We start from the raw sequence: 14,991 nt of genomic DNA, 5'->3' as shown, positions 1-14,991 counted from the left end.
TTTTGCACTTTGCAAATTCATCCCAGGGGCCGGACTGGAACCGTTGGCGGGCTGCATTTGGCCCCCGGGCCGCATGTTTGACACCCCTGACTTATGCTGTTGTGCTATGAGGCTAATGAGATGTTTCTCTGCTCTTTCTGGCTCTGTCTAGAGGTTTTATGTGGCCTCGTCTCGCCAGCTGAAGCGTCTGGAGTCCGTCAGCCGGTCACCCATCTACACTCACTTCAATGAAACACTGCTGGGCGCCTCTGTCATCCGAGCCTTTGGTGAACAGGAGCGCTTCATCCACGAGAGCGATCGACGGGTGGACCATAATCAAAAGGCCTATTATCCCAGCATAGTGGCAAACAGGTACCAATCACACAGACACTTCTCTAAAAGCAGTGGTTCTCCAACCAAGAAACATCTGTAAACACAGGTTTTTTACTGTCACTGTGAAATAAAAACACAAACATGAATATTTTTTAGTTACTGTATTCAGAACACAACAGAGCACAATAAACAAACAAAGCAAACAAAAACACGCAAAATAAGCGAGATTCACAAAATGTTTTATAGACTTAATACGCACTCCTATACAGAGGCGCTGCTACCATTTGTGGGCCCCATGAAAGGTAAATGTTGTGGACCCTTTCATAAAATTCAGTATCTTGTCGATCTGTCGGAACAGGGGTGGGGTGTGTAATATGTATGTGGGGGTGCGGTCCATACGCAATGTCACTTATGCTAGTGTGAAAATGTAAATGAAACTTAACATGCTTTCAATGTCCGACTCCCGACTTCTACACCTCTCCTACACAAAATTTTTACAACTTCTAGCCTGTATCCACTGGACCCCCTTCACTGATCTATGGGCCCCCCACAAATGCTGGGCCCCATGAATTTGTCATCTTAACCCCCCCTTATCGGCACCCCAGCTCCTATACACTGATGCCAACTTTACACTTTTGTTCCTAGCTTTAGTATTTTTCAGACTACCTTAGAAACTTTTTTTTTTTTTTTTTTTTTCAAATAGCACTTAGCAACAAATTTAACTACGTTAAAAATTGTTGTTTGGAATCTTTGAACAACTGTCAGGGTGGTGCAGTGGATAGCGCTGTGACCTCACAACAAGAAGGCACTGGGATTCCAACACCAGCTGATGGGGGGGACCTTTCTGTGTGGAGTTTGTATGTTCTCCATTGTCTGGGTACTCTGGCTTCCTCCCATCATCCAAAGACATGCACTAATAGGTTAATTGGTTAAGCTAAATTTCCCATAGTGTGAATATGAGAGTGATTGGTTGTTCGTTTCTAAATGTCAGCCCTGCAACGAACGGGTGACTCGTCCAGGGTGTACCCCACCTTTGCCCGTAGGTAGCTGGGATTGGCTCCAACATCCCTGTGACCCTCTTGAGGATAAAGCGGTTCAGAAGATGAATGAACTTTGAGCAACTTTTGAAAAGTGGCTGTAACGCTAAAATACACACATTTTTCCTCTAAGACTGCAGACAGCAGGTCTTAATGCACAATTCAGATTTTTTGGTGAAATCCAATTTTTATTTGTGCTCATTCATACTACACATTAAATGCAACCTCTATCAGTTTTGAGTATGAACTAAATGCAACCCTGAAGTGCATGTGCTAACGAGGTCCTGATGTAATATGTGACTAAGAAGGCACGCACTGTGTTTACGAAAGTAAGTGTATTTTTCCCACCTTTCCTCCTCCAGGGACGCAGAACTGTGACGTTTGTTGCATTTCAATGACATGAAAGTCGGATAAATGCAACCTGGCTGGTCAGACTGAAGTCGCATTGCAAAATATCAGATGTGAATCGGATTTGGAACCACATATAAAAGTGGCCTGGGTCGGATTTGAAAAAATCGGATTTGCGCTGTTCAGACTGTCTTTAACAGATCGGGTACAGGTCACATATGGCCAAAAAAATTGGATTTGGGCCACATTTGCCTGCAGTCTGAACATAGCCTCAATGACACCAGAGGATTCTGTCACAGTCATGAAAACACACGGTCTGTCTGTAACTGGAAAAGTCAATGTTTCCAACTTACCCACTTATATTTAGTGATTTTTTAGACCCCTCTATAGACTCTTTATCAAAAAAGTGACTAGTGACAAATCTATCTACTTTTTCTGGTGTTATTGGAGACTTTTGGAGACTCTGACATGAAAACACATATTATTCTTTGTCTGAAGCATTTCACTGCACTGAATATAAATCACTCCCATTGACATTGACCGTTTTCTCTATTGTTTCTTTTTGGTTCATTTAGATTGTTAATGTAGACTAAAAATTAAAAATGTTATGGTTAAAAATGTTCATGTTTTTCCTTTGTTGAACACCATACATCAATGCCATAAACAAAAACTCACACAATATTTGATTGAGCCACCTTTAACTTTGATTATGGCCAAAGTATTGTTTATGCAATGTCACAATAAATGTGACATTTATTTCAATCCATTTCCTTCCAACATTAGTTTTAGATCATGGTCTTGTATTGATGATGGAGTCAGACCACTGCATATGGTCGTCTCCTGAGGATTCTCAAAAGGATTCAGGCCTGGACCCTGTGGTGGCCAATCCTAAGTGTGAAAATAATGTGTCATACTTCCTGAAACTCTTTCACAATTTAAGCCTGATGAACCCTGGTATTGTCTTGGTGGGATATGTCTGTGGCCACAGTCTGGAACAGGGTCAGTCTGGACTCATCAGACCACAGTCCAACCTTTATGGACCCTCATAAACTGAAGGTTGTTTAAGAAATGATAGACACTCACTGCATTAGTTAGACATAAATACACAAGTTGTTCCCCCCAAAACATATTAAGCATTCATAGGGACGCCGCTTTGTGGTCTTCGATGTCAGCTCTTCCTATCATTGTGAAGCAGAATTCACCAAGTGTTGGAATGTTCACCCGCTAACAGGGAACGTGAGCTGGGTTTAGGTTAGTTTTCCCCTACTGATGATTTGTTGTTGCAATAGTGATCATCTATTGTGTCTTTTTGCTCCATTTAGAGATTTAATGTAGACTGAGAATTAAAAATGTTCTGGTTAAAAATGTTTGTTCTACTGTGACTTACATGCACATTTACAATTATGCAAATGAGGTGATGATGTCATTTAGCAACTTTTAGGACAGACAATAGATAGTTTACTTAATGAGGAGGTGGAAACACTGCTCCTATTTGTAAACAGTGTGTGGGTCAATACTTTTTTTAAGCACTGTGGGTGTCCCTGAGATTTTAAAACTCGTTTCTGTAGCTACTGAAATGAAGCGTAAATGGGAGAAATCTATGTTTTAGTCCTTGTGTTTACAGTGAGCACTGTTATGTATAAGTTGTAACAGTTCACTTATTTGTGGGAAAGGTCACCTATGGTACACTCATGGTACATCCATGGTACACCTCTGGTACTTGTATGGTACATCTATGGTACATGACTGCACACAGACACACAATGCACTGTAATAAGTAAAACTACAGAAAATACATCACATGTCCTGTGTGTCTCTGCAGGTGGCTTGCGATCCGTTTGGAGTTCGTAGGAAACTGCATAGTTTCATTTGCTGCTCTATTTGCTGTCATAGCCAGAGACAGCCTTAGTCCAGGCATTATGGGACTGTCCATCTCCTATGCCCTGCAGGTAAACACTTCTTCTCACACAGCTGTGTCATATTTTTTCAGTGGAATGCTGCGTGTGCTCTAATTGTCAGTTTCTACTTTCCTCTGTTCCTGCAGCTCACTGCCTCTCTGACCTGGCTGGTGAGGATGTCCTCAGATGTGGAAACCAACATTGTCGCGGTGGAAAGAGTGAAAGAGTACAGTGACACAGAGAAAGAGGTACAGAGACAGTCAGGGAAACACTGGCCAATGCTGGCTCCCAATTCACTGTGATCAACATCAGCTGACATGCCTGTTCATCAAAATTAACATTTCAGACAGAACTCACATTTGTTATTTTACAACTTGCTAACATGCCATGTTTTGAGTTTAGAACAAAAAGTAAATATGTAGGTAATAGTTAGTGTAATGTTGCAGTTTAGTCTGTGCTTAGTGTCCATTAGTTATACCTGGTTCATTTCATTAAGTGTAGAGTTGCTTAATAAAACAGTCATCAGTGAACTGGAACTTCAGCAGCAGGACCTGCAGCTGAATGAAGCTAAGAATAGGTCTGTGTGTTTAGCACCAGCTGCCACTGACATTACCTCATTCTCATCTGTGTGCTGACCTTTAATCACTACTGTTTTTACTTCCACCTGAAAACGACAGCACAAATCACTGATGCCAACTTTGCACTTATTTTGCTTGATTTATCAACTTTTCAGATTATCCTAGCAACTTTTTTTCCTAAAAGCACCGAGTAATAAGTTTAGCTGCTTTTAAAATGTGTTTGGAAACCTTTGGCAACTTTTGAAAAGTGACTAACTCTAAAACAGACATTTTTCCTCCAAATGACACCAAATGATTTCCTGTGTCACAGTTATAAAAACACACTGTCTGTAGCTGTAAAAGCAAGTGTTGACAACTTAGACACTTTTTTGGTATATTTAGTGATTTTTCAGACCCCTCTAGAGGCTCTTCTATCAACTTTTTCTGGTGTTATTGGAGGCTTTTGGAGACTCTGACATGAAAACGTGCATTGTTCTTTCTCTAAAACAAGTCACTGCACTGAATATAAATCAATCCCATTCACATTGACAGTTTTCCCTCTTTTTGCTCCATTTAGATTGTTAATGTAGACTGAAAATTTAAAATATTATGGTTAAAAATGTTCATGTTTTACTGTGACTTGTAGCTCCAAGGTGGACCGTAAGGTTAAAAAACAAAACCAAACTGAAGAAAATGAAGCTAAAAACTAAACAAACAAATAATTAAATAACAAAGTAACTCCTCCAAATTGTGTCTTTTGGGTCACTTTAGCCCAAGCCCAGATAAAGGACAAAGGTTGGAATTAGGGCATTAAAAAAAAAAAAAGAATTGACAGAGTATTGTTCATTTGTAGTTCTAAACATATTTAGAATATTTTTTCTCTAACAGAATGTTATTCCTCTCTCCTACATCGTTCATTACCATTACATGCACATTTACAACTATACAAATAGGGTGATGATGTCATTTAACAACTTTTGCAGTTTTTTGGACAGCCAATAGATGTTTACCTCACTGAGGAGTTGGAAACATTGGATAAAATGACAAACAAAACATGAAATGTGAATATGGGAAACACCACATAAAAGCCTTATTGTATAGTGTATCAGGCATATTGGTTGGTATACAGTGGGAGCTATTGCCATGCTTTTTTTTTTTTTTTACTAATCAATTTCATCATATTCACTTCATTCCACTCTTTGTCATTACATGAAAAGTTGTAAAATAACAACTGGATATGTTTTATATGCTCAGGGAAACCTTAACATACCAACTACAGAATAAGGAGCAAAAGTGGACCCTGACACAGTATGTAACACCATGGCTTCATGAGTGGATGTCGACTTAAATATGGTTCTTCTCTGTCCACCAGGCTGAGTGGAGACACGAGCCTTCAGGCCTTAACACAGGGTGGCCCACGGTGGGATGCATAGACATCCAAGACTTTGGTCTACGCTACCGGCACGACATGGACTTGGCCATCCACAACATCACCATCCACATTAACGGAGGAGAGAAGGTCTACTTTTTTCATAACTGTGCTTTAGATAAAGTCAAAGTACACTAATGAGGCAACCTTGTTGTGATATAGGGCTTTACAAATAAAATTGAATTGAATTGAACTAGTGCACGCGTATGTAGAAATAAAAATCAAATAAAATCACAGTCATTCATTTTTCTATATAGTATAATGCACCATGACACTACAATGTTGTGGTCCAAGAAATGATCTACAGTATATAATTTTATAGCCTTGGATCAGGATACATTTACCTCTCAATACAGTTGTGCCAAGTCAATATGGGATTCGATTTTACAATTTGTGATTTTTTTTTCTTTTTTAATACAAGACCAGGGGTAAAACATTGAATCAAAATTGAACTCTACACTTTGCAGAGACTGTATCAGATAGATAGGTAGGTAGGTAGGTAGGTAGGTAGGTAGATAGATAGATAGATAGATAGATAGATAGATAGATAGATAGATAGATAGATAGATAGATAGATAGATAGATAGATAGATAGATAGATAGATAGATAGATAGATAGATAGATACTTACTTACTTACTTACTTACTTACTTACTTACTTACTTACTTACTTACTTACTTTCTTTATTAATCTCAAGGGAAATACAGATGGGATTCAACTATAATCACAAGAGGTACTCTTAGTCACTCCCCCTCTCCAGCTGAACAATTCTACACATATTTTATGTGCAAATGTGACTATGCTTTTTGTCAAGTTAAAACACTGTACAACACATAAATGTTCTCAGTACTAAAGTTTGAAATATTTGAGGTTTTATGTGTTCTGTTATGAAGAAAAGTTGGTTTTATGAGATTTGTAAATCTTAGAATTCTGGTTTTATTTACATTTTCCATACATCCTGACTATTTTGGCATTGGATTAATTCATTTCCAATCAGAAAGTACAAATATAACATTCAGTGAGCTTCTGACATGGGAAAAAAAATAGATGCGTTTTAACAACGATGCTGCTGGTTTGGAATTTCTTTGTGGGCTTTGTGTGTAGTACATGTGTGCTATAGTTTATGTACCCTGTATGTAATCTGTTTCTGCTCCATTTGCTCATTAGGTGGGAATTGTGGGGAGAACCGGAGCAGGAAAGTCTTCTCTGACTCTGGGTCTGTTCCGGATCATTGAGGCAGCTGAAGGTCACATCTTCATCGATGGCGTGGACATTGCTAAGATGGGCCTTCATGAGCTGCGCTCCAGAATCACCATTATACCACAGGTCAGTTCAACCAAGAGGAATCATGGAGATTGACCCTAAAGACTCAATAGCATCTACTGATTTAAATGTTGAAGAACTATTGAACCACTACTCCTATCAATATCGGGAAGTAATTTGGTTTAAGTGCAGTTTCCCAGCATCAGATGTTTTTTTTTTTCTGGATGCATCCATAGTCTCTGTAGTGAACATGGAAACACTATTATCTTTTTTAACATTGAGCCTGTTTACGTCCACACTAATACTCATTATCTGATTTCTGGAGCTAGATTATTTAAGGGATTATGTAAACACCATAATCTGATCTGTTTTGTCAGACAACAGCAGTAATCTGATTATGTGAAATCACATTAGACACCTGGATTTCTCCTCAATACTCCAATGTCTTTGTGCATGTATACAGGTTAATCTGATTTACTTTGTTCTTTTACATCTGCACATTTGTAAAAACAATGGTTGAAAACAGAAGTTACGTAGTCAAACATGAACGGAAGACAATAACAGGAAGCTTAAGTCTACCATCACTTTGTATGTACATACTCTGAAAGAAATCTGATAATGGACTGGACCCTCTAAACCAGGCTCAGTGATTCACCAGTAAAACCCATGTAGTTTGATAAATGACAGTCGTTGTAGATGCTTGTGTTTGTGTAGGGTTAATGCAGGGGTGGGCCATCCTGCTCCTTGAGGGAAGGTCATTATCAGGCTTCTGCAGAGCTTGATGATAGGCTTATCATGTGAACCAGGTGTGTTGGAAGAGGGAAACATCTAAAACGTGCAGGATACCTGCCCTCGAGGACCAGGACTGCCCACCCCTGGAAAAAGTTTTTTACTCAATTTCCCGAGGGCTCTGCCCAAAGGATCAATAAAGTTCTATCTAAACTAATCTAATCTAATCTAATCTAATCTAATCTAATCTAATCTAATCTAATCTAATCTAATCTAATCTAAAGTTTTCTTCAATTTTCTCTGCTTTGACATAATGACTTTTGAATTTACTCTGAGCCTTTATGAATATCGACATGGTCAGTGAATTAAATCCATGAAATTACCTGATTTTCACTGGAAAAAATGCAAAAAATAATATATACAAAATGGTGATAAATCATTGATAATGATTAAATGTAGAGAGTAATTAATTTGGAAATCAGCACAAAAATAGCTCTGGGTCTTTATGGGTTAATAAATTATCTTTTTGAAGAATCTTTTAGCCCCAAGTACAAATGCTGCTGTGGTTCCTCACCGCTGGTCTGTCATTCATGTCATAATCACAGAAATCACAGTTACAGAAACCTAACTCCTTATCCTTCTCCCTCCCCAGGACCCAGTGCTTTTTTCAGGGTCTCTGAGGATGAACCTGGATCCCTTTGACAGCTACTCTGATGATGAAGTGTGGACGGCTCTGGAGTTCTCTCATCTCAAGGACTTTGTGTCTGGACTGCCAGACAAACTGAACCATGAGTGTAGTGAAGGAGGAGAGAACCTCAGGTAAAGCCAACCCTTCCTAATCTACTGTGTGTTGTTACACTCTTTTATGTTCACTTCATTGAGTCACTTGGGGTTTGGTATTATCATCATCATCATACATCATGAACAATCTTAATTTTGCCATGAGGGGGACTGAACCTGTAATTAAACATATACACGTACAGGGTACAAATCAAACTTTTCAAACTAGTAATAAAACGTTTGTCCTTCACTCACATTTAGTATAATGTAATATAATAATTTGATGTTCAAACCCTGTTATAAACATATTTCCACTGTGCACTTTACTGTCCATATTACTGAACAGTTCCATTTTACTTTGCACATTACAGTTTATTGTTGCACCTTACTGTTTTTCTACAATTTTGTTTTTTATACTTCTACTTTAAAAAAAGTATTAAAAAAACTATACTTTTTATACTACTATATTTATTAGGTATAGTGTGTTTGGTCTTGTATTCTATGATGATCTTATGTTCTATCTTTTCTGTCTGTCACCTACCTACTGACCTACCTTCTGTCTTTCTTCTGTCTTTCTTTGTTTCTTTCTTACTTACTTACTTACTTACTTACGTAGCCAAACACCAGTGTGATGACTCTCACTCCTCATTCAGTTCATACAGAGCATAACATACTATCTGGGTAGATTAATGTACATGGAAATCACATTTAGAAACAGAAAGATCTTTGTAACCTATTTAATCCCTCTTGAAGATTATGCTAATTTGACGAATTATTGATGATTTGCAGTTTTGTTTACAAATGTAACATGAAATTCCATCTTAAGTTATCATTTAATGAGCATTAGTAACAATGTTAAAAGGCAGAACATACTGTAAGTTTTATGATAAAACAAAGTGAAGTAATGAGTGACATTACATGGGCACACACTAATGCATTATCTGAGAATATTTTTTTTTAATGATTTTGAAAAGAACACAGAGCTGTGAGGTTAGATAGATTCAAAACACTGACAGTGAGTGGGTTTACATGACCAAACATATAACTGGAGTAATCAGATAATCGTAATAATCAGATCTGACACATTTAAATGCACTTAAAAAATGTGATAATCAAAAATCACTGGTTTAGACGTTTGAGTCCATTGTTGGATTTCTTTCAGAGTACCTATGTACATAGTGACGGGAGAATCAACTTCCTATTATTGTCTTCCAACCATGTTTGACTATGTAACTACTGTTTTTGTACATGCACAGATGTATAAGAATGAATGAATGAATGAATGAATGTTTATTTCAGTTAAATACAAAATTCAAAACACATACATATTAAAAAAAAACAACAAAACACATACATATTAAAAAACAAACAAACATAAAATTAACACATTTTGTAACTGAAAAAGGAAGAAGCTGAAGCCGGAGGCTTATTTCTGCTTCTCCTATTCGCATCCTTAGTCCAAGTCCACACCTGAAGTTGCAGCAGATAAATACTTAAACACAAATTATACTACATTCAGTGTTATAAGTCATTTTGTAATCATATTACTTTCATAGCCCTTCATAATTTGACAAATTAAAGTCTTTTTGAAACTCGACAGTGAGCTACACAATTTCACTTCATCCTTCAATTCGTTCCATAGCTTGACACCATTAACTGAAACAATGTGATATTTAACGTTTGTTCTTACTTTACATTTTTCAAACACAAGCATCCCTCTTAAATTATAATGTTCTTCTCTTAACTTAAAAATTTTCAGAATACAAAAAGGAAGGTTTTTACTTTTAACGCAAAACATAAATTCCATCGTTTTTAAATATACAATATCAAAAAATTTTAGTAAACCAGATTCTACAAAAAGTGGATTACTTGATTGGAGATAACCAGCTTTGTTTATGACTCTAATAGCTTTTTTTTTGGAGTTTAATTATCGGGTCTATATTAGTTTTATACACATTGCCCCATATTTCCACACAGTATGACATATATGGCATTACAAGTGAACAATACAACATATGCAAACATTTTTTGCTTAACAAGTCTCGAGTTTTATAAAGAATCACAACAGCCTTGGACATTTTGCTTTTGATATATTCTATTTGTGGTTTCCAACAGAGTTTATAGTCAATAATCACTCCCAAAAATTTTGTTTCATACACCCTTTCAATTTCATTAATTTTCAGTTTTATATCATAATTTCCCCTAGCACAGGGGTCGGCAACCTTTAACACTCAAAGAGCCATTTCGACCCGGTTTCCACGGAAAAGACAACACTGGGAGCCGCAAACACTTTTTGACATCTGAAATGAAGATGTTACCTATATATACCGTAAATTCCGGACTATAAGCCGCTACTTTTTTCCCACACTTTAAACACTGCGGCTTATACTCCGACTCGGCTTATACAACGATTTTACCGGTACCACGGCTTGGTGCCGCCGCAGCGCACCTTGGTGGTGCTGCGGCACCTCAGGGCCAACGCTAGGTGCCGTTGCACCGCCGTACCATGGCTTGGTGCCAGGTGACGTGGCACCGCGGTGGTGCCTCGGCTCAAGGTGCTGGTGGTGCCGTGGCACCGGTGGCACCCAGTTGTGGCACCGCGGTGCCATGGCACCTGACACCGAGCAGTGGCACTGCGGTGCAACGCACCCGGCACCGAGCCCTGGTACCGTGGTGCCACGGCACCTGGCACTGAGCCATAGTACTGCAGTGCCACGGCACCTAGCGTTGGCCCCGAGGTGCCGCGGCACCTTGGTCGTGCCATGGCACCTGGCAGCATTAAATGTTCTATTTTCTTCAGATATTTTTCTTTTCTTAGGTTTCTCCATACTTGGCCTACCTGGGGTTGAAAGTCTCGATAAATGTACGGCGTTTTGGTGGGCTGTCGGGAGAGTGTGACACATATTTTGAGCGATGAAAAATAATACTAATATATATATATATATATATATATATATATATATATATATATATATATATATAATTTTATTTTAATATTTCGAGATCACAATAATCTTACAACTACAATTAAACAAACGAACAAACAAATAAAATACTTTGTTCAGATATTGTGCAGTTTTGGTGTTGCAGGGCATTCCGCGCATGCCGGCTGACACGTCTAGTGCTGTCAAACGTCTCTGAAGAAGGCGAATGCTGATCACTGAAATTGCACAAGGTCTGAAGAAAGAAGTTAAAAACTTTGACTTAATAAGAAGACATGATACACGTTTTTGAGACAAATAACATACACTTCAATCGGACACTTATAATTTATTTTCCCAAGCCACGCAGAGCCGCAACATAAGGATGAAAGAGCCGCATGCGGCTCCAGAGCCGCGGGTTGCCGACCCCTGCCCTAGCACCACTAAAAACCATAAATTTTGTTTTATCTTCATTTAGTGATAACTTATTTACGTCAAACCATTTTTTTAACTTGATCAATTCCTTTTCCACAATTTCTAATATTTGTTTCATATTTGCTCCCGAATAAAGCAAATTAGTGTCATCTGCAAATATTGTAAATTTTAACTTACTAGATGCCATAAAAATATCATTTAGATAAAGTATAAATAACTTGGGTCCCAGAACTGAACCTTGTGGGACCCCACATGTTACTTTTCTAAGTTGTGAATTTGTATTTCCAATTGATACATACTGAGACCTATAGAATGAAATAAATCAGATTAACCTGTATTCATGCACGAAGACATGGAAGTATTGGAGTATCCATGTGTGTGTGATTTCTCATAAAGCACATAATAATAATCATAACATGTATATAACCTATAGAGTTTTATTATTTACTACTATTATTTAAATTTTTTTTATTGTCTGTTTTTTTGTGTCATGCTTTTTTGCTTTATCTTTCTGCTGCACTTTTTTTCTTGCATTTTATCCTGTTGCTACCTTGACGAGTGAATTTCCCCATTGTGGGATCAATAAAGTTCCATCGATTGTTGTCAGATTACTGCTATTATTTGATAGAAAATGTCAGATGATTCTGTTTACATGATCACTTGAATAATATAATAACTTTAGAAATCGATAATGATCTGAGTATTAGTAAACATGTAAACGGGCTGAATGTAGACAGACAGACACACACACACCAAAGATAGACAGATAGATGAAGTCTGTCTTTTTATGACCTTTAGAGGTTTGCATTAGTCTTTTGTGGGCTCATGTCCCCTCCACATATGTTTTCCCTGCAGTGTGGGTCAACGGCAGCTGCTTTGTCTGGCCAGAGCTCTGCTGAGAAAGTCCAAGGTCCTGGTTCTAGATGAAGCAACGGCAGCTGTGGACATGGAGACAGATAACCTGATCCAATCCACCATCCGCTCACAGTTTGAGGACTCCACAGTCCTGACCATAGCTCATCGCCTCAACACCATCATGGATTACACCAGGTAGGGTTCACAGAACACAAAAAACTGAAAAAATGGTAAGATTTTAAATGTTATTTCCTTCACTGGATCACACAGAGTATATTTCACTTTTCCTATGATTTCAATTCAAACTTCTCTGTCATCGGACATGAAAGATCTTATTATTTAGGACAGAAATGAAGGATTGGAAGAGTGGGAGCATGTTTCAGTAATACTCACTGAAAGACTCAACATGCTTTACAGGCTGTTGGCTGAATTTAATGATAAGTTTAAGTATGTTAAGGAGAGGCATGAAGAGAAAATAGAAATAGTGCAGGTCATATTGAAAGAGATGCAACAAATGTTGCATTAATACACAAGTCAGTGAAATGTTTTATTTACTCATAATAGATATTGTAATGGTGTCTTTCTGTTTCTATGATTGTTTCGTACCAGACAAAAGACAGACTTTTAAATAGTACTTTTTTGGCTTCATGCTTGTATAAATATAGCTGAACTGAATTAATGAACTACAAGGTATTTGTTTATAATGTAGTAATAGAGGTGGATCTGGATAGTCATCCTCACCCCTTCCATGATTCAGTGACTTTGTGTCTCCAATAAACAGCATTAATCAGAAATGAAACCTGCCTCCTGGTGGGTTCTATTATTCTATTAAAGTTTAGAAGGTTGGTTAGTCTTGGGCTAAGATTTAATTTGCTGTGTATGTCTATGTATCACTTTTTACATAAGCCAACATATGAACTTTGTAATGATTGAGTTCTAAGTCTGTTTGGAGATATCTCATATTATTACATGATTGTCATACATTATTGTAATGTACAGAAAGATCTTCACTGGTGTTTTGTCTCCTCTAGGGTCCTGGTTTTGGACAAGGGAGAGATGGCAGAGTTTGACTCTCCCTCCAATCTTATTGCTCAAAGAGGAGCCTTCTATAACATGGCCAAAGACTCAGGGCTGGTTTGAAGACAGACTCGAGTGCTGCTCCGGAAAACCCTGTCTCAGCTCCTGAGTGAAGGATCCCATTATGGATGGGATCCTGTTCTGCGGATATGGAGATCCCATTCACAGTCAATCAGCTTTACTCATCAGATTGACCATTTACTGTTAGTCAGATACGCTGTATGAGTATGAGCAGTATTATTTAGTCTGTGAAGGCAGCTGTATGTCATCGTCTGGGCTGGCAGAAGTAATCCTAAAAGTTGTATTGGTTTGGCAAATGTCACTAAAGGATAAAAAACATATACATATGTACAAGCCCACTTCCAAATAGGTGGGAATACTGTGTAAAATGTAAATAAGAACAGAATGTAATGATGTGCAAATGTCACAAACCCATATTTTATTCATAGTAGAACTACTATATCATTGTAATAATTTAATATTTCATAATTTTGAATTTGATGCCAGCGACATGTCTCTAAAATGTTGGGACAGATGCAACAAAAGGCTGGAAAAATAAATGGTACTAAAAAGGAACACCTGGATGAAAAAGTACACTACCAGTCAAAGTTTGGACTCATGTGTTTTTTCTTTATTTTCATGACTATTTACATTGTCGATTCTCACTGAAGGCATCAAAACTATGAATGAACACATATGGAATTATGTAGTTAAAAAAGTGTGACATAACTCAAAACATGTTTTATATTTTAGATTCTTCAAAATAGACACATTTTACTTTTATTACTGCTTTGCACATTCTTGATATTCTCTGGATGAGCCTCATGAGGAGTTCCCAGTGATGCTGAGCACTTGTTGAACATCTGTGGTCCATCTCATGTCATTTAAATGAGAAGATGAGTCCAAACTTTTACTGGTAGTGTACATCTTAGCATCTGAATTTGCAGATGCACATTATAAGGCCAAAGTCAAACTGAGGGCTGTGATTTCACAGTTTGTGCAGCCTCTGTCACCAAATGCTGCAAATGTCAGCTGACAGTTTCTTGTGCAAGCTACTCTATTTACAGTGTTAGGCTGATAATGTTCTCCATTTTCCTAGAGATAGTCAAAACCATAGAGAGTCACAGGACTTGTCCAAGAACCTGACCAGATAAATGACAACAGGACTACAATGTGCACATTCTGGAATCTGTTGAATAGATTCCACTTGACTGTTTCAGGTTTTGGCACTGATTGTTGGTGTGTGCTTGTGTTATTTTGACTTTCTGTTGCTTTTTGTACTGCCTGCTGATTAGATTGTGCTGCGGTGATTTTTCAAAATAAAAACGTTCTTCCATAACTACAGTTTA

General features: G+C 37.7%; 1 protein-coding gene across 1 annotated transcript in view; it reads left to right on the top strand.

Moving 5' to 3' along the window:
- Positions 1–14,192, top strand: part of abcc1 (ATP binding cassette subfamily C member 1 (ABCC1 blood group)) — a 56,931-nt gene extending 42,739 nt beyond the window's left edge. Inside the window, exons 24-31 of the mRNA XM_030141559.1 lie at positions 152–351; positions 3,520–3,646; positions 3,742–3,843; positions 5,525–5,671; positions 6,750–6,908; positions 8,227–8,393; positions 12,566–12,760; positions 13,597–14,192. Of these exons, the coding sequence (XP_029997419.1) occupies positions 152–351; positions 3,520–3,646; positions 3,742–3,843; positions 5,525–5,671; positions 6,750–6,908; positions 8,227–8,393; positions 12,566–12,760; positions 13,597–13,705 (1,206 nt within the window). The 3' untranslated portion in view covers positions 13,706–14,192. The remainder of the gene's footprint in view (positions 1–151; positions 352–3,519; positions 3,647–3,741; positions 3,844–5,524; positions 5,672–6,749; positions 6,909–8,226; positions 8,394–12,565; positions 12,761–13,596) is intronic.
- The last annotated feature ends 799 nt before the right edge of the window (positions 14,193–14,991 follow it).

Source organism: Sphaeramia orbicularis, chromosome 8, assembly GCF_902148855.1.
Source record: "Sphaeramia orbicularis chromosome 8, fSphaOr1.1, whole genome shotgun sequence".
Taxonomy (NCBI): Eukaryota; Metazoa; Chordata; class Actinopteri; order Kurtiformes; family Apogonidae; genus Sphaeramia; species Sphaeramia orbicularis.
This window is presented reverse-complemented; position numbering and strand designations above follow the sequence as displayed.